At 41.0% G+C, this 21323-nt stretch overlaps 1 protein-coding gene across 1 annotated transcript; it reads left to right on the forward strand.

Moving 5' to 3' along the window:
• Nucleotides 1–1183: 1183 nt before the first annotated feature.
• Nucleotides 1184–20781, forward strand: LOC6557070 (homeobox protein caupolican). Its single transcript, XM_032742944.2, has 5 exons — nt 1184–1306; nt 5139–5813; nt 14915–15021; nt 17387–17691; nt 18437–20781. Exons 1-5 carry the CDS (start codon nt 1265–1267, stop codon nt 19438–19440), a joined length of 2133 nt encoding a protein of 710 aa, XP_032598835.1. The 5' UTR covers nt 1184–1264; the 3' UTR covers nt 19441–20781.
• The last annotated feature ends 542 nt before the right edge of the window (nt 20782–21323 follow it).

The raw sequence follows: 21323 nt of genomic DNA on the forward strand, positions 1-21323 counted from the left end.
GAGCACAACACAAGCACATATACATATACAGCCGTAAGCAATTTAGGGGAGAAACGAGTTTTGCCAACCGTTGCGCTGCGCTCTCTCTCACTAACACACACTAACAGACAGACACACACATACAGACGGCGCTTATCTGTGTGTTAGCTACGGCTGCCTGCCAGCCTGCCTTGCCTTGCTTGCTTGCTGCTTGCTGCTCGTTGTTGTTGTTGTTGGTGTTTTCGCTGTTTTCGATTGTCGGTTGTCGTGTAATTCCCATTTGTCGTACACTTTGTAGTTGCTCAAGAAACTCATGTTAGTCTACTTTTGGCTGTTACGCAGATTGTTCGTATCGTTCGGTATCTCTCTCGTTCGTCGTTGCGTTGCGTTCGCTTCGTTCCGTTCCGTTCGCATCGCTTCGCTTCGCTTCGTCGTTGTCGTGCCTCTCTGCTGCCACTGCTGCCCACCACTGTCACAGTGCCACTGCCACTGCCAGTGACAGTGCCAAGTGCCAGTGTGCCCAGTGCCAGTGACAGTGTGCAGCGCTAACACAGCCTGTCGTGCCCGCTCGCCCGCAACACAAAAAAATTTCATTCAACATCGTCTACGGCTACGCAACCAATACCGACTCCATTTCCATCTCCATCTCCGATTCCGATTCCGATTGCGTCTTCGTCCGTAAGCCGCGACGGCGTTTGTTAACCTGGCATTAAGCGAGCATAAACAACTAGCAATCAGCAAGCAGCAAGCAGCGGCAGGCGCTAAGATTTTGTGACACGTTCTCCAAATGCTCACATCAAACAGCAGCTAAAACTGCAAAACTGTTTTTTTAAATACCGTTCAATCGCTTAACCGTCGGCATGACAAAAAGTCTGCAAAACGCGTAGTGCTTAAACACACACACACACGCACACGCACACATACTAAACACGCACATCCACACACACACACACACATACGTCACGTTAAGAGAGTGATAAAGTTCAAATGTTGAAATAATAATCATCGAAATACATCAAGTTAAATCAAAGGCTTACAACTTAAAACACAACCCGAGGAGACCAGCAAAAAAAAATTCAAAACAAAAACCCAAACGAAACAAGTTCAGTTAATGCAAAAGTTGCATTCAACAAAAAAAAATAAATAAAAATAATAATAATAATATATATAAATTGTTAATCAATTCTATTTGAATTGCGAAAGTTTGTGTTTAATTCAATTCAATTCGTGCCGTGCCGTTTTGATAATAATTATTAGTTCGACTTGAAAAGCAAATCTAAATTAAATGACAGTGCACAGTAATGAAACCGGTGTCTGTTTAGTAATGGTACGTACTAAAATAAAATACATACTAACTGCCAACTACATACTAAATGATAACTTGTAGCCAATCAATGGGAATCCCTTCAAATGAGCATCTGTTTCAATTCACAAGGACTAAACATGAGAGATACAGTTTATAAATTTAAGGATATTTTGATTTCAGATATATTTTTATCACTCTTATTGAAAATCAATTGGAATCATTTGTATTTGTAAAAAATTAATAGAAATCTGTTCCCAGGATGATTGAGAAATTATAGGAAATTGATTATATATATTCTTCCGACAGTCAACTAACTTTACAAAGTGCAACTAATTGTCACAAACGTGAAAAAAAAAACTTAAAAAGCAGTTTACAAACTGGATTAACTTACTATTCAAATTGACAGCTTAAACTTTCATGATAAACAGAGAATTCGATTTCAGATGGATGAAATCTTATTGAAATTGAATGTGATCCAATAAACGACAAAGTTTAAATATTAAACATTCATCTGACTTAATTTAGATGAACATAAGTTTAAACTTAAAGCCAAAAATCGAAGGGAAAATCAATGTGAATATCCATAAATGATAATCTAGTGTTATTTCAAAGGTGTTGCATATCAGAACATAAATTTTAAATCAGAAATATGAAATTTGTTATGATTTTGAAAAAGATTTTTAGTTCAGCTACAGTTTTTCTACTGTTCGATTTTTTTTCTCAATTTATTTCTTTTTTGTTAATCTCTTTAGCATGTGTTAAACATTTTAATGGGGAAAAAAGTTGCCAAATACTTAAGCGAGTTCCTCTAATTAATTTTAATTTGTAGCTGCAGCGATTGGACTTGACAGAGTGAGAGAGAGAGAGAGAGAGCAAGAGAAATGCGCAGGCATTTAAAAATAAATTGAAATAAAAGGAACATTTTCAAATCGATGTCTGCCAAATCCACTTTGAATCCCCAAATGTCAGCCATACATTTGTGCAATACATTGCTGTTTAGCGTGCCACCGTTTTTGTTCTCCTTTTCTTTTTTTTTTGGTTTTTGTGTAGTGTAGATAGATAGTAGATAGCGGACATGTGTACTACATACATGACACCAAGGGAAAGGCCCCAAACCCCCCCCAAAAAAAAAAAGAATACAACTACTAAATGCCGCTGCATAAACCAGTGTTCTACAAATGGCTAATACTTTGCGGCTGTTACTGTTTCTATTTGCTGCTATGCGCTTTTGTTTAAACACATGTATGCAGCACACACACACATAATACACACATACACACACACACACACATGTGTGTTTGCTTGTGTGTATTTAAAATCAAAGAGCCAAACATGCTGGCTGGTAATCTGATCTACATAGTGGCAAATATGGCAAGTTAATGTTGCCTCTTTGGTCAAATGTAATCAATTCAACTTATACTTGACACTTCAGCGCCAACACACACACAAGCACACACACACACACACACACATACATACACACTCGCACACACACACACAGGCAAACACACACAGACAGTCAGAGACATTGGCACATTAATTACAAATAAGTAAGAACAGCAACAAGCGCTATGAAAAGAGACCATAAAATGCTTGCGATAAACAAAAACAAAAAAAAATAAATAAATAAAACAGAAAAACAGAGAAAAAAAATAAACGAGCAAATAATGTGAAATGCAACTTGTAGAACAACAAAGAAAACTGAAACCGAAACCGAAACCGTATCTGAATCCGAATCCGAAACCGAAACCAAAAAATCCGATTTGAAGTCGCAGCGAAAAGAAAAAAAAAACTTAAATAAAATGCAAATCGTTGCTTAGATAAAAATTCCTCCATCACACATATGTGTATGAAAACATACACACTTAAGTGTGTGCGAGTGTGTGTGTGTGTGTGCGAGTGTGTGTGTGTGTGTATGGATGGATATTCAACACTTTCGAATAATTCTCAAGTTGTTGACTACAACTCAACCATTTGTTTATTCAAATACACATTCTTTGGCAGCGCTTCGATAGCATTGTCCATTTTGGATGTTCAACTAGAAATACAATATTGAGTGTATATATATATTGATGTATATATATATATATATGTATATTGATATGTGTTTTGTATTTGTTATATTCGTACATTAATGCACACTAAAGACATGGCGGATGGCCCGATGCATGATAAACATTGGCGGCTGATTCAAAGGCGCCAACTGATAACCCAAACCGTTGTCTCTCCCTCCACAACTCTTCGAGTCCATATGGGTCAGAGAATTAATTTTTAATCGCGTATGGCCACTTGAGTTGTCATTTGGTTAGGAGTAGGAGGGGAGTGGTGGGGTGGGGTGGGTTGGCCAACCATTCGTTCGATCAGAGGCAGTGCATCCGTCTATCTGTGACTATTTTGTGATATCACTCACTGTTTGGCCATGGCAACATGCGATAAAAATCCAATCTTGAGCCTTGGATCATTTGTAAAAAAAAGAAGAAAAAAAAAGAAAACCTAGAAGAAGAAGAAGAGCCGACATGAGCCAGAAGAACCCAAAGAGACCGAAGAGAGTCTCCAAGACTACCAAACCAAAATCGAGAAAAGTTTACGAAAGCAAAAGCCAAAGAGACGATAATAAATAAACCTGAAACTTGTTTGTGTCTGCAATGCCGCATGTGCGAATGTATGTTGCAGTTGTAGCAGTTGGTGTTGTTGTTGTTGCTGCAGTTGTTGCTGCAGTTGTTGCTGTTGTTGTTGTTGCTGCAGTTGTTGCAGTTGTCGTTTGCTGTTGTCGCTGGGTACTGTTGCTTGACTAAAAGTGTTGACAAAAGTGCGCGATAGGCTTATGTGCACACACAAACAACAACAACAACAACAAAAAAAAACATGGGCACGGACCAAGATGCACAAAGCCCGGTCCCAGCTATACACACACACACAATCCATACACACACACACACACACACAATCAAATTGCTCTTAGGATGTGTGTTGTCGTTGCGCGCTGCCAGCAATCGGCTGTGTAATTTAAATCAATGTTGTCAATCGAAAACATGATTTGTTGTTAATGGCGGCCCCACTTTGATGATCAACCCAAGAGGACCCTAGACGGCGAGATGGGCTATTAGGCTAGGGTTATGGACTGTATGTATCTATAGCACATATATATACACTGTACCGGTTGGAGTGTCTACACACACACACACACACAGTCACACACACGCACAAGCAAAGCGCTTATCGCATTGATAAGGGGGGGCAACGGTTTTTTAATTAAGTTTTGCTGGTAGCACAGCCCCAGGTACAGTAGACAAGTAGGGGCTGGCTGGTAGGTAGGCTCTATGTGGGCGCATCTCTTTTATTTTCTTTTTACTCATTTTCCACTCTTTGTATTTGCTTGGGCAACATTATAAAAAGTTTTCATTCGCTTTTTTCCAAAACAAATCAATGGATCTAATTTCAATTTTTCTTTTGAGCTGAAAGAAGCATTGTAGAAAAATGTGGAAAATTGTTTTGCTTTGTGAGAACATTTCTAGAATACCAGCGAATTATATTATATTTTTATTAATTGCTTAACTGATTTTCTACTCTTTGTATTTGGCATAATTTTAAATAGTTTTCATTGATTTTTTCAAGACACTTTCCTTTCAGCAATGATTTACATCAATTGTTGAAAAATGTGTAAAATACGTGCAACATACGGGAATATGAGTAAATATGATTTATTTTTGCCTTGTCAAAATGACAGATACAATTTCAAAGACTATGATCGAGTATTAGTAGTGAGAAGACTTTATTTTAGGGGATTGTTGGGGGGTAGCTGTAATTAATTATTTCTTTACTGATTTTGTGCACTTTGTATGTCTTTTGCCAGAATGCCGTTTCAACTCGCCTTGCTGCCTCATCGCCAACCACACCCTCCACGAACGCCGCACAGACGCCGCCGCATCCACAGACTACAACGCAGTTGCCAGCTTTGCCACCGTTAGCGCATCCAACAAGCGGCGCCGGCTCCGGCCACGGCCACGGTCCTGGTGCCGGCTCCGGTCCGGGGCCCACGTTAACCGCGGCCGTTGCTGCTGCTGCCGCCGCCGGTTTGCCCGGCAGTGGTCTACCCCTGCCCCTGACTGTGCCCGCTTCGAGCAACGTGATGGTCACATCGACAGTGCCGCCGGGCGCACGCTCCGGTTCACCGTGTGCCGCTGCTGTCACACCATATGGCTCGGCTGGCAGTAGTGTTGGACCCGGTCCCTCATCGTTGCCGGCGATTGGTGTCGGTCCGCCGCCGGGTGGTGCACCGCCAGCGCCTGGTTCCGGCAATCCGAATCCGAATCGCTGTTGCGACACGGGCCGTACCATCTACACGGATCCTGTGAGCGGCCAGACGATCTGCTCCTGCCAATATGATATGCTGAACTATCAGCGCTTAGCTGCCGCCGGCGGCCTTGTCGCCGGTCCCGGCGGTGTACCGCTCGGCGTCTATCCGGAGGGCATGTCCGCCTACCTGTCGGGCATCGCTGGCGATCAGCCGCCATTCTACGCGAATCCGGTAAGTAAAACGTGCAACGTTTAGTTGTTTTTGTTTTTTTTTTTTATCCCGCATGCAAAACCCTCAACTCTCAACTCTGTGCAGCTCTCGGACTGAGCTCAGCTCTGTTCATAAGTCATGCGTCCGAACAATGGTGCAATAAATTTGTGAATTTGTCCAGCGTCCAAGCAGGGACCACCGTCAACGACGACATCGTCGTCGTCGTCATTTGATCGTGTGCCAGGGCCACGCACACAAAAGCGCAACCAGCTAGATATATACATATATATATATATATATATAAATATATATATATGGCAGCAGTGCTTCCGAACATGTGTTAGTCAGCGAGTATGGTTTTGTCTTTGGTGGGCTTTTATTGCTGGGTTATTGGCATTCTAGGCACAGATTTGTCAAGAGCTTGTGCGACTCCGAGACTCCGACCCTAAGCTATGTCTGTGCCTATGCCATTTGCTGACCTTTTGCTGGGTGATATTTCAAGCCGCATTATTGTGATAGCTCGCCACGGAATTTTACTGTCACTGAGCCTGAGAGCATACAATGGTCGGTCCAATGGTCCGATGGTCCAATGGTCCGATGGTCCAATGGTCCGCTGGTGCAACGGTCCATCGGAAGATTCGTTGTTGGTTGTTGGTTGTTGCCTGTTTGTTACAGCATGTCCGGCGCTTCACGGCGTTGTCCATTGTTCGCCGAATTATTTCTAATAGCAGCGTGTAATTTGCTTTTGTTTGCAAACAATTCTATTTGGTTTGACTTCTTCCCCGGACCACATACTGTGCCGAGGGTCACCAATATGCCAGTAGGCCCAGCAACCAACGTATGGCTAGGGGTAGGGGTAGGGGTAGGGGTCAGGACCCCCACTGCGACTGCTCGCAGTGCCTTGACCGGATCTTGTCTGTGTGGCTTTTCAGTCTACTCGAATTCCAAATAATCAGAGTCCATGGCTATTAGCCCATTGGCCGACATATGGTTTCAAACACACTCAATTAGTCAATCGACTGAGTCAAAAATGAAATAGGATCACAAAGTGCTCAAACATAGCTGACTATTTGGGTCGGCTTAAATCAACATATTCGTATTTTTTGATTGTTATATTAATCTCTACTTTTTTAGTGCATATATAAACCAAAAATGTTGAAATAATCAACGCATATTTTGTGCAAAAAGTCAACTTAAAAGTGTACTAAAAAACATCTGTATATCTGCAAGCCATTAATATTATGTGACGTGTAAACTGGAATTTTTCTTCAAGATTTAATAGCTTTGACAATAGCTTTATCATAACATAAATATCTGCTTAAATTAAATGAGTTTGTTCGCTCAAGGCAGCTTATTTACTAAAAACAAAAAACCAAAAACTCAATATGAAAAATGCATATTTCACAGAAAATGACGAGCGGTCGTAGCAAAAATTGAGCAAAAGAAAAAGGTGTCACTTAAATTTTCGAGTTATTCATTGAGACAAATGTGAAAATGTGATTCGATTGTCAGATATTTTCGCAGCAAAAAACTCACATCTGCACATACATATATATACATATATAATGTTCAAGTGATCCTCAAATCTCAATGAGATGTTTGAACGAGAAACAAGCTATGAGACAAAGTAGTTTTTGAGTGAAGAAAAAAAAAAATACATAAAAAGCATAAAAAATAGTAACTTGAAGTGAAACAACTTGGTTTTGAACCAGTTGAGGCAACAGTTTTATGTTGCTAATACTTGTATCAAATAATTTACAACCTCTCCGATTATATTCATAATTTACTAATCATTCCCATAAACATGTGTGTGTGTGTGTGTGTGTGTATGTGTGTGTATGAATGTGAATGTGTTATACGTGCCACTAATGACAGAGTAACAAAAAAAAAATCGATCGTCGTACTACTTACTGAAGTCGCTTTTAAGTGTATGTATCTGTGTGTGTGTGTGTGTGTGTGTGTGTGTGTGTGTATGTGTGTGTGTGTATCTGTGTGGTGCCTAAGTATATTGATTTGCATTTGAAGAAGCTTAGGCAGCTGGCCAGACATAAAAACATATAAACCCGGCCTGCCGCCAGTAGCTGCGGTTTTGCATAAATTTGGTTTTGTTTTGTTGCCGGTTGCGTATTGTTATTGAAAGATACTTATTAAAAAAAGAAAAAGACGAAAAAAGAGGCACACAACAACAAAAGAAGACAACAACAACAACAACAACGCCACAATATTCGACGCATTCGAAATTTATCGATTGGTGATTAAGCACTGTCCCTCTCAATGCCTCCAAAAAGTCGCCTACGCTGCGCTGACACAGCAACATTCAACCAAATGAAGTACAGCATATATATCTATATACATATATATATATATATACATATATATATATACACATATATATGTGTATACATTTTTAAGTGTATTTTATATTGATTGAGGCGTTTAAAAGGCAAAACAGTTTCAAATTTTCCGGCCGCACAGCTGCATAAATCATCCCGGCGATCGTAATTAGTCACTGCGGCATTTTTACCGTACCGCCGGCGCTAAACTGGAGCAATTTTTCTTAGCATCTATATAGGAGCATACCATACCATACCATACCATACCAGGCCGGGCCCGGAGAGTTGTAAAAGTGTCGGCTCTGTGCGGTGGATTCATTACTTTGACACGAGCTGTCAAGCGGCTGTCATTTTGCCGCAGCACGGGAATATATATTTCTCGTTGTCTTCAAAAAAAAAAAAAAAAAAAAAAGACTCGACGCATGCTAAATGGTGGATGATGGTTTGAAGGTGGATGTGGATATGAATTTGTCTGCTGGATGTGACTTTTGTGAGCAAGATAGAGATAGAAAGATGGTGCAACTGTGCGCGGCCCTGCTGTCATTTCAAATGGCAAAAAGAAACATTTGAAGAGCCGCCGCCTGTTTGCCAGTTTGCCAGTTTGCCAGTTCGCCTGCCAAACAACAAATAGGCCAGGCCGCGCCCGGTGTCGTTGAGGGCGTCGACTGCTGCTTTTCATACCTTATTAATAAATTTGTCAACACGCAAGTGACAGCCTGTCCGCCTGTGATCCGCCCTCGCCCTCGCCTTCGCCCTCGCCCTTGCCCCTGCCACTGCCACTGCCACTGCCTGCCTGGCAGCCGTCAGTTTATCTTCATGTCTCGTTGATCCTTAAGTTCGAGTTTGACGTTAGCGCATATGTTGCATCCTGCGACGCATGTTGCACATGATTCAGCTGCCCCCCAATTAGACAATGGCAATCATAGTTATTTTTGTGTGACAGCACTGCTGTTTATCCTTAAGCCACTGCACTACCAGTAAAAACAACAGCAAGTTCGAGTCCATATTGACTTTTTCATACACTCCTCGCTCAGTAAGTGACACCAACATCAACAACAGCAACAACAGCAACAAATGCAGGCATGAAATTTCGCACTCTCGACAATAATCTTGTTCTAGACAGCTCGACGCACAAGTGTCTATGTCTATGTCTATGTACATGTTCATGTCCTCAAGCGAGGTCCTGTGGGAGCACAAAAAACTTTTTGCCGTTGGCAAAACTTGCCTATCCAAAAATTGTCACACAAAAAGCAACTACAAATCGTGCCCAATGACGATAGTGGCACTCCACTCGCCACTCTGCCCCTCATCATAATCTAAGCCATTTACACTCACATGCGAGACGAAAGCAACCCCAAACAATGAAGTGCGTCGTTGGGAGTTTTGGCCCGAAAATGTACATGCACTGATTTGTCAACTTTCAAAATGTCGAAGTGTCGTCGTGTTGTGTTCATGTTGCTATTGTTGCTGTTGTTGCTGTTGCTGCTGCTGCTGCTGCTGCTTTTTGGGGGTTGCTGCCCTAATGGCAAGGTGACGTCTGGAAGGAGAAGAGTGTTGAGCTGCCACAGCTCCTGGGCCCAAAGTACTAAATACATTTACTCACTCTTCTATCGCATTGTTGTTGCCGTAAGTGTTGTGGAAAGTTTTTGTGTTGCTGCCGTTGTTGTTTGGCTTTTTGGCAAAAGTTGAAAATGTTCGTTAACAGTAAATTTTGCACTCTTATATACACACACACACACACACACACCCATACATAGCAGAGAGTTGGTTGGGGTGTCTACGAGAATGTTTTGAATGGCTGCCTACAACAAACAACAAATTAGCAGTCATGGCAACGCCGAGCGAACAACAAACAGCCAAACAAACAAGCCAGAACCACACTTACAACTTTCACATAACAACAGAGGCAGAGGCAGCTTCAGGCTGCCACATCCACATCCACATCCTCATCCGCATCTCGTTTGTACAACTTTATAAGCGCCCAAGCGCAATAACTGTCAACTGGTATAGGAGCCCGGAGCGGGAGCTGGAGCTGAAGCTGGAACTGGAGCTGGAGCTGGAAAGGGGGAGCGGGATGGAAGGCGACGGAGCATACTTCATCTCCTGAGGGAGATTTGCTGGCGCTAGACGCCGTTAAGCATTCTATTTTGTCAAAGTCAAAGTCCTCGCATGTCGTCGATGCTTCAAAATCAGTCTCAGTTTGTGATTCAGCAGATGCTGATTTCTGATTCCATTCATTCTTCGGCCGTGGTTCGCGGTTCGCGGCTCGTTCCAATGAGTAGAGACAGGAATGCGCTGCGTAAACGTGCGTTTATTTTTAAAACGAGGCAGCAATTAATTAACTCGACCCGTCATTACGCGCATCATTCGCATCGCGGTGCATCAGGCGACAGACCACAGGCACACCACAATGCTCCGCCCGAAATCCGAACCCCCCCATCCCATCCCATCCCAACCCAAATCGAACTGATCCGAACCTGGAGCCTGGTTGGTTTGGTTGCCTGCTTCCCAGCCAAATTAAATCACTGTCGCGACGTGTCGGCCAATTGTCGATGTTGCCGATGTTATCCACTGAGGCGGAAGCGTGATGCGCAGACAGCGTTCCACAAATTTAGTTAACAATTAAAACCAGATGAGTGCCCAGTTTTATATGAATTCATTCATTTGCGGCTTCTTGCTGCGAAATCACACTCCACATTGCGTGAATCGACACACATTTTGATCGTCTGTTGTTGGTACACTGCTACTCAAAAATTATATATATTGCAGCTAGCTTAAGACTTGTATAATACAGCTTGATTTGCAATCAAAAGATAATTCTATAATACGGACTAGTTCACAAATTTAGAGTGCCGAAGCAAACTGCTTTTACTTTTCGTATATTCAACAAATAATCTGACTTGCTGGTTTAATTTCTCAATTATCTCAGCAATTATTGACCAGCAGCAGATACATTCTTTCATAATGCCAACAGTTTTATAAGAATATCACAAAATGTATAATGCACTGAAGGGCACAGCTCCGACCCAATAAGATCTACAACCCAAACCATTTTTAATTCGTAAATCGAGCATTGTTCTGATAGCATCATTGACATCCGCAAATATTTTATATAACATGAAAGATAATTGAAAATTTCCAAAAAGAATAAACATGTGTAGATATTCCCTAGACATAAATAAAATCTGCTGAAAAATGCTACATTTAGGAATTGCTACTAAGTTGGATTGTATACATTCCTGATCAACTCCAATTTATTTATTTATTTATTTATTTTTTATTTGCATATCTTAGACTAAGATCAAGAATTTTAGAATAGTATCGTGTAAGGAAACTTATAAATTATAAATTAGATCAATTCAAAAGCAGAACAAGGCCATTTTCTGCTGTTGGGATTTAAATAAATCTTATCAATTTGAAATCAATAATTCATCAACAATTTAAAATAGAATTAAAAGTTGCTAACAAGTTGAATAGAACTTGACTCTGTCGTAAATAAATAATAATCTTTAAAGGCAAATTTGTGTTCAACAAGCTTGCCAATACCAGATTTCGTACACATTTAAATGATGATGAATCATTTCCTGGTACATGAATACACACACACACACACGCACACACAGATGGATATACACACACACAGATACATACACATACATATATCACTTACTATCGCTTTGGGCCGATCCATGTTAGTTCTGGTCTAAATACTGCTGCTGTACAGTAGTAATGGATGCTGAGTCTGGCTGGCTGGCTGGCTGGCTAGCTGGCTGGTTGGCTGGCTGGCTGGCTGACTGTCTGGTTGGTTGGCTGGCTGGCTGGTTAATGTTTGAGAACGCACTACCAGTAATAATAAACGCAAAACGTAGTTGCACACATGTCGATTGTTCATGTTGTTAATATTTTGCATCACACGCAAAAATCTGTGCAGCAGCAGAGGAGCAGGAGCAGAAGCAGAAGCAGGAGCAGGAGGCGGAGCAGACAAGGGTGACAAGGGGGCGGTTGTGGAGCTGCTGTGCAATGTTGTAAGTAAGTAGCAAACGCAACAATTTATGGGATGTGTTGCACTGAATGCGCTTCACTCGCATGTCCATGTACATGTCCATGCATGTCCATATGCAGCACGCACTCCACACACACACACACACACACACACACACACTCCAAGCAGGGCAGGCCGTAAAGATTGCTTGTGGATTTTAGTGGATGCGGATGCGGATACTCTGAATGTTGATGCTGAACATGGTGCTGGTGGCTGCTGCGGCTGCTGCTGATAGTTGAATGCGATTATTGTAAGAGTTGTAAAAATTGTAAAACCGGTTCGGCCCTTTTCGATTCATTGAGGAATCGGAATCGGGCAACGGGCATCGAGCATCGAGCATCGAGCATTGGGAACGGTATCCAGCTCCAACTGGTAATTGATCGCTCGCTTGCAACTTTCGACCTTCCGCACCGACTTTTCTGTATGTGTGTGTGTTTATGTGTTTGTGCAACATTCGAGAACTGTAATTTAATATTGTCAGACTTTGGCAAAAGGTTGTAAAACGTTTTGCTAAATGACTTCTGCGAACTGCACGTTACGACAAGCGCTTCCTTTCCGCCCGTAGACCTGTCCGTGTCCGCGTCCGTAGACGGGCCACAAGGGCCAGGGACTAAACCAGCCGAGATCTCTGTCGCCGGTTATCAGTCTCTCTATCGCTTGGCTCAAACTCAAACTCTAAACTCACAAACTCAAACTCAAACTCAAACTCAAAAACTCACCACATGCTGAGCCATGCGAACCCTCGTCGTGGCCTCTGCGATTGGCATTGATATCGGGGCCTAAACAGCAAACCCAACCGACGAACATATATATTCTTTATACATATATATTTATATATATATATATATATTGGCGACAGACATACACACACAAATATTTTCGACGGGTCCAGGTTGCTGGCAGCGAAGATAACACAAGACAACTGCAACAGCCACAGCCACAGCCGCAGCCGCAGCAACACAGACAGTCGCCTCAATGTCGTATGCCACAAATGCAATTCGCATACTTCACATGCGGAACGGAACTTGGCCAACAGTAGGCATAAGGGTCCAAAAGTCCCAGCGAAGATGCGCTCCCCGTGCGGTGTCATGTACTTAGATGTGTATCGATCGTTGATTTTACATCATGTTCAAGCTGTTGCAGTTCTCAGACTGACCTTTTGACTCCAAACTCGAGGAAGAAGACCCTAAATTTAGTGCGGCAAAGACAGTGCCTGAATAATAATTATTGATTGAAATCTCGAGAGTAACCTGTAGTTTATTATTATTATGATAATGATTATTATTAATATTAAAATTATTCCATGTTGTATTTTTAATAGTTATATTATTATAATTTATTTTTTTCTGAAAAAGCTGGGTAAAATTTAATTTAAATCGAATTAAAATCAATTTAATTTCAATCGGGAAAAGTATTTTTATATTCGTCTTCAATCTGCTCTGGCGCAGTATACAAACATAATAATATAAATTAAACCTATCTTTTTAAATGTTTCAAACTCGTTTTCTTATGTACTCCTATGTGCCATGTGAATGAGAGGACACCAAACATAATAATGCTTTTAGCAGTAAAAGCAACACCAACAACAATTCAGCCATTAACCCTTAGAGTCAAGTCAAGTCCTTATTTCCCCCGCCGATATTCGTTTATTTAATGTCTCGATCAATTAGCGAGCTCATCAATGGCCGACTGTATTGTGTATGGGTATTTTCTTTATCATTGGCAGCTTTCCGTTATCAATACAGCTGCTGCTCTCAACTTCGCTTCAGCTTGCCCCTTGTGGCCCGCTTCGGATTGGGCTCGTTGCAATCTTTTGTCGTTATCACTTGGTACACGACAAACAGCTGACATCAACATCTGTCGCAGTGAATTTAGACACGACTAAATTACTAAATGTGTATATAAGTAATTGTCATGTTACACTTAATCAACATTTCACATATATACGAATGTATGTGTGTGTCTGTGTGTGTGTGTGTGTGTCTATCTGTGCTATTTGTGTGTATTTGTGTGATTTTAATTACGAACTGTGGCAAGAGATGCCCACAAGTCGACATATGTTTGTTTCACGAACTACATGCCTACAAACATACAAACATACATATATATATATACATGTATTTGTGCTATATACATCGACATTTATTCGCATATTCATGTGTCTCATTATCAAATTAAATGGCAAGTGCTGTGAATTCAAAGTGAATACTAAAGCGAATCAAAGCGAATGCGGTACGCCTTTTTGGACACGTCTTGTTCGCATGATCGACAGACTTAGAAGCTGCTTATCACTGAATTTAACTGTACAGTGGCTAACATTAATCTTAACTTAATTTAATTCTTTCACAATAAAGTCCTGAAAGCTAATAACAATAACTACTTAAATATTGCACAATGCCTACATTATCTTTATAGAAAGGAGTGTTAAGCTTTTCGTAAGCAAAGAATTGTTCGACTTATGCATACACTGCTCGTAATTCCCCTTGTTTTATAACTAATTAAAGATGATCTGCTTCGATGGTGGCTCTCTGATAAGAAAATATACAATTTGAAGCTGAACGCGTAAAAATGTACTAATGATTTGTTTAACATGAATTTTTATAATTTCGGTTCAAGGTCTTGGCTAATGGTCAAGCACATCAATTTCCAAATAACATAGATTAAAGCAAATACTTGTACACTTATTCGTATATGTTCTAAATATAGCTGACATTAATATTTTATATATACACATTTTTTGATTGCAGGCTGGCATCGACTTGAAGGAGAATTTGGTGGCTGGAGCTGCTCCATGGCCGTATCCATCAATGTATCATCCGTATGACGCAGCGTTTGCCGGCTATCCCTTCAATAGGTGAGTGCAGCAGTTGAATAACAATAATAATTTGACATTGAGGCAGGAGTGTGGCAGAGATTTGCTGAACACCAACTCGACACAATACGGGGCGAGAACATGAACGGTGGTCCGACAGGCGATCAACGCCAACACATCAGCTGCGGGTGCAACGTGACCAGCACACCTAATCCCATTCTCAAGTAGGGCGCGGCACTGGCCACCAGCCAGGAGTCGATGCGTCCACTAAAACTAGTAGTTACAGTGACAGTGACTGTTGAAAGTTGTTGTTGCTGCCACAGCTGTGCCGTGCCGTGCTGTGCTGCATTCAAATGCCGGCCAAATTCGGTGCATTAAAAAGTAAAAGCCAACATTGCACATTGGCACGCATTCATACACATATATATATATAGAAATATACATATATAGATATATATATATATATTTGATTTTCTATCATTAACGACAATTTATTTGCTTGTAATTGATGATCGGCCCCGTCGGCTGTTTGGCAGAGTGGCCGCTTCCGCTGGACAACAAACAAAAAATGTAAATAAAAAAAAAGTTGCCGACACACATAAATTTCCAAAGCAAGTTGTCGATTAAACAATCGACAACATCCCGTCACGTCACGTACAGGTTGAGGCAGAGTGTTTTCAGTGCTTCTCTCTCATTGTTTCTACCGTAATTGACACCCATAACAAAAATTTGAAAGTTGAGTCATGTCGATTGTTGTCGCAGTTGTTGTTGCTGTTGTTGTCTATCGAATCATATTCACAATAAATCAATTTTGAGTTATTTCGCTGTGACGTGACGCCGACTAGCGAATTCCGATTCCGAATTCAGTGGATAAACTCTAAAGAAATGTGGCTATGGATGTCGATGCGTCTGCTGGCAGCCCTACCTTGTCCATTTAAGTTGAGGGCGTGTAGTGTTGCCATTTGTTGTTGCATTGTTTGACAACAGCATCGCCATCATTCATATATGCTGTGTGTGTGTGTGTGCGTGTGTGTGTGTGTGTGCACGGCGTCAAGCAAAAAACCGCCGGACGTTGATAGGAAAATTAAAAAAATTTATTCAACTGTCAAGTGATCAAAGGCAGAGTGTGGCTGTCGGCGCAGGTGTTTTGCACTCGGCGACACTTCGTATTCGAAATTTAAATTAATTAATGCAACGCACACACAGAGCATACACACACACACACTGCACACACACACACACATCAGGCTGTGCAGCTGGCTGGAAACTACTGCCACATAATACAAATGGGACAGCTACATATGTATACGCATATCTGTTGTTCCGCTGCTGTCTATGGCCATGGATGCACTTGTGAATATGCCATACACATGTACACACTCACACAGACACACACACACTCAGCTGGATATGTGCATGTTAACTGGCCACAAAAAACGATAAAGGACAGTTGCTGCCACACACACACACACACACACACACACAGAGATGCATATTTGTCGCGTCGAATGCATTACCCTGGTCAGATCTGAAATGTGTTGTCCGACCGCAAACTGCACATGTGTACATAAATGTTACACTGGGCACAGGCCGACAAATGGACAAGCGGCCAGACAGAAGGCCATTTGGGCAAAATGGCTAGCGAAATGTGTTTATTATAAACAAATGTTGCCAATCCATGATGCTCTCCTAATAGTACACTCAAACAAAAAAGTAGTTTTTCAATTTAAAACTTTCCTATTGTTTTGCTGTTAAAATTTCAAGTGCATTGATTTAAAATATATACTTTTTTAGAAAAGCAAACATTCATAAAACAAAAGAATATATATATAATTATAAATATTTATTAAAAGTATTTCAAAAAAAAAAGTGCAAGATGCTTTCTATCCATCTTTCTCTATCTTTCTCTCTCTCTCTCTCTCTCGTTTAAAATTCTTAATCTTAATCTTAAATTTCAAATAATACCTAAAATATTAAAATTCTTGCTTAATGTTCTCATTCTATTGCTCTACAATACATCTGAATATCTGTTTTAAATTGCACACAATCCTAACTAACTCAACATTAAACAGTCTTAAGAAACTTTTGGACTTCAAAAATGTTTCTAAAATAAGAATTTAATTTTCTTGTAAGGATTTTAGCAATGCTTTTGAGTTGCCAATATTTTTCCAAGTGTAGATAGGCGACCAGCCCAGCTCAGCATATTTCAAACTGCATATTTAAAATCCAACCCGTTCTGGCAACAGATTGACCATTAAAATTGCCAGTCCTCCAATAATATTTGTCACCTGTTTACTTCTCACACTCACACGCTGGGGCAGCAGCCGACGGCTTGTCACACCCTTAAATTGTCGTCTAGTCTTAGACAAGTTTTGTAACCCTTCAATTTTGAATTCGTTAATTGCAGTTATGGCATGGATTTGAATGGGGCCCGGCGAAAGAACGCAACCCGCGAGACGACATCAACGCTGAAGGCATGGCTCAATGAGCATAAAAAGAATCCTTATCCAACGAAGGGCGAGAAAATAATGCTGGCGATTATCACAAAAATGACGCTAACCCAGGTATCCACCTGGTTTGCAAATGCGAGAAGAAGACTGAAAAAGGAGAACAAAATGACCTGGGAGCCCAGAAATCGAGTCGACGACGACGATGCCAATATTGACGACGACGATGATAACGATAAGAATACCGAAGAGAATGATTTGCTAGGTAAGTGATGATCTCAGTTTAAATATATTATATTCCTCTTAACTTCTCTTAATTTATAACTCATTGTTTTGTATTATTTTTGTATCTATAACTTTCGTTAATATTCCTAAAATATTCGTATTCATTTCATTAACTGAATTAAGCTTATATTGTTCACAAGCACTCATCAAACTTTTAAGACGTTTTGATATTTTCGATTCTTAAATTTTTTATTGCGTATTGAGAAATACAAAAAGCAATTGGCTTATCACCTTCTAAAATTAATTGTCATCTATATCTTCTTTGTCTATACACACACAAAGCAATTGATTTCCATAACAAAAAAAAAGTGAAGATAAGCAAATTTAGTTTTTATAAACCTAATAAAGTTCAAAGTTTTTAAAACTGAACTGAGATTGGGTAAATACTATTAAGTACTAACATAAACTTTTATAATAAAAACCATTCAAGATTGGATGCTTTTTTCGGCTTGTGAGATTCTGTTCTGGAGTGTTTGTTCCTATAAAATAGATAATATGGAAATCATTCGTTGGAAATGTTTACTATTCTGTTTACATCTTTAACGAGTGAAGCAAAATATTTTCAAAATTCTTAGTTTCTGAATCTATTATAATACTTTTCTTTCGATTAAAGTCTCTTTCCGATAACTTTCCGATATAAAAATTAGTAATGCTATAAATTAAATATTCCTTAAGTATTCCTATGCCATTCCCAATCTTATTTAAATTCGATTACATCTTTGCAGATGCAAAGGACTCGGGACTGGGCTCCAACGATGATAAGGATCGCATTGGACGTCTCGGTGATATGATGGCCGATCGTCCCGGCGAGAGTAATAACAGTGAATGGTCGGAGTCGCGACCGGGATCTCCCAATGGTTCCCCCGATCTGTACGACCGACCCGGCACCCACCCACTGTTCCATCCCGCCGCCCTGCATCATCACTTCCGGCCACCGACCGGTTCGCCACCCGACATCGCCGCCTACCACCACCATCAACAGCAGCTGTTGCAGCAGCATCAGCAGGCACAGCAAAACTCGTTGCAGACCGCTGTGGGTGGCACTGGTGTCAGTTTGGCTGTGAAGCCACGCATCTGGTCGCTGGCCGACATGGCCAAGGATGGCAAGGAGTCCAACTCGGCCAACAAGGATAACTCGCCGGCCAGCGAGCTGCCGCCGTCGCAGCCAGCCTTCTACGGCCATCCGAGTCAACATCAGCATCCATCGCCGGGCAAAATACTCTCACCGCTGGCGGCTCGCATACCCAACTATGCGCCATATGTGCGACCAGATTTGTATCGTGGCTTCTATGGGCCGGCGGCAGCAGCTGCCGCCCATTTGAGTGCACCAACGCAGGAGTTTCTGGAGCATCAGCGGCATTTCGGTGCCAGTCTGGCGGCACACAACGGTCTCGGCATGAATCCGCTGCTGTGGAAAGCGGCGGTGTCTGGTGCCGCCACCGGACAACACTTTGCACCACTCAGCCTGACAACGACTAGCAATGCGGGTGCCGTGCAGGTGGCACCACCACCCGGTGCATCGCCATCTGCCTCCAGTTCATCGTCGTCGATGGGCTGTGATGTGGTGCACATACCCAACAGCAGTGGTGGTGGTGGCGGCGGTGGTCATTCCGCTGCACAGCATATGATCGGGCCCATTTCCAGCAATTCGACCTCTTCGTCATCCTCCTCGAACTCGGGCAAGATCTCTCCGGGCGTGAATGTGACCTCGCTGAGCGGCAAGCCATGACACCCAACAACGCTCTCCGCTTCAGCATCAGCGTCCGCATCCCCTGATCCATACGCATTGCCGCCGACCTCAGCTGCTTCGCCGATCTCGGCATTCCGGTCGCTGTCATTGATCGCTATGCGGGAACATCATCTGCAGCAACAGGCGCCCAAATTGGCGCTGTTACGACCGTAGCCATGTGCCACGGATTTCGGGGCATGCCAATGAGCAAGAAACAATAAGGCGCCCCCCCACAGCTGGCAGAGAGAGTGAGAGAGAGAGAGGGAGAGGGAGAGTGATAGAGAAAGAGGATCAAGTTCAGTTCGGGTAGAGAGATCGGGCAAAACTTTCGGACAATAATTTACATGTGATTATTCGGTATTTTGATTAACGCCGCTTACACCAAATAGCAAGAATCATCCCGCTCCCAGCAGCAGCCGCAAACAACAAACAACAAATACAAAACAACAAGAAACAACAACAACAACAAACAAACCAACAACCATAACTGTCAAGGACTTTGTGCAATTTTTGTGGGAATGAAAAATCCTAAATCTAATTGAAAAAAAAAATACATTAATTTTAATACATACAACTTACGCAATCAGAGCTTATAGGAAGTAAATTTGTAAGAGTTAGTGAAAAATGAAAAAGAAAAACCTAAAAAAAAAACTAAATAACTAAAACCAAACCCAATGACATCTAGCAGAAGCAGTTGAATAATAAGTAGTATCTCGCAAGGACATCCTCTCAACGGAAGACACAAAAGAGACAGCTTGATCAGAGACAGAGAGCGAGAGATAGAGAGAGAGAGAGAGTCGCTTCTCATCAATGAGCTGCTAGATGAGAGAGAACCACAAAGTAATTACAAACACTTTCACAGACACACATATATTTTCACGTTCTACTACTAGAATTGGCTTCAGACTTCAGGCGCTGATCTATGCGGTACATAAGTATGTATGTATATAGTGAATATATACGATATATATGACGGTACTTAAGTACGTAAACATATTAAGTTAATTGTATGTCACTTTGCCATCCTCTATTGCTTGTATGGATGGACATAAAACATATCAACGTGACGAACGCTCCAATCAAAATCCGGCCTCCCTCCTTTCCTTCCTTTATCAGAGCAGCCCCCCAACCCCCAACCACCAACCCCCTTCCACCATGCAACATGCACCATGCACCCTCCCGACCATATCCATACCAAATATGCAAGTAAATGCGAGCAATGATTGATTTAGTTGTTTTTGTTTTTATTGTCTTAAGTTCAAACTTTGTTCCTGTCGTTTGTAAATTTAATTTATTGTATGTATGTATGTATTTATTTGATAAATTGGCAAACACGATTTACCTATTTATACTTATACTTAGTGTACGAATATACATATATATACATATACATATATATATATTCGTATATATATATTTAATAATTGCTGTATTTTATGCACAAATTGTATGTAAGCTCGCATAGTTTTAGCGCCCTAAGCGGTTAGTGTAATATACTTAATGCAACTGTATATACTTATCATACATAAATAATGAATAAAAAATGAAAATGATACATATAAATGGAAAAATAACGCTATTATTTATAATCAAATTAATTGCATATGGGAACATTTGTAATGCTTTTCTGAAGTTCGAATTCATGAGTATAATTGGGAGCAAATGGGTGCTCAATAAAGGGTTCAAATATCTGTAAAAGGTTAACCAACAATTGATCCTAAAGATGCTAAAACATATAGCCACATTTTTCTTTTAAAAGAATTTATTTATTTAGTAATTCGCTTTTTGTTAAACTTTCTTAAGTTAAACACAACTCTCAATGGCTCCAAATTTGAACTGGAACCGTCGAAAGACATATTTAAACTACAAAAAGAGGTCTGCAA

The sequence above is a fragment of the Drosophila grimshawi genome, unplaced genomic scaffold, assembly GCF_018153295.1.
Source record: "Drosophila grimshawi isolate 15287-2541.00 unplaced genomic scaffold, ASM1815329v1 contig_44, whole genome shotgun sequence".
Lineage (NCBI taxonomy): Eukaryota > Metazoa > Arthropoda > Insecta > Diptera > Drosophilidae > Drosophila > Drosophila grimshawi.

What these genes read in the sequence shown, in the direction of transcription:
- LOC6557070 (XM_032742944.2), top strand. Translation starts at nt 1,265, where the DNA reads ATGACAGTGCACAGTAATGAAACCGGTGTCTGTTTAGTAATG. An exon ending in CCGGTGTCTGTTTAGTAATG is followed by an intron (nt 1,307 to 5,138) that starts GTACGTACTAAA and finishes GTCTTTTGCCAG; the next exon opens with AATGCCGTTTCAACTCGCCT. An exon ending in CGAAGAGAATGATTTGCTAG is followed by an intron (nt 17,692 to 18,436) that starts GTAAGTGATGAT and finishes ACATCTTTGCAG; the next exon opens with ATGCAAAGGACTCGGGACTG.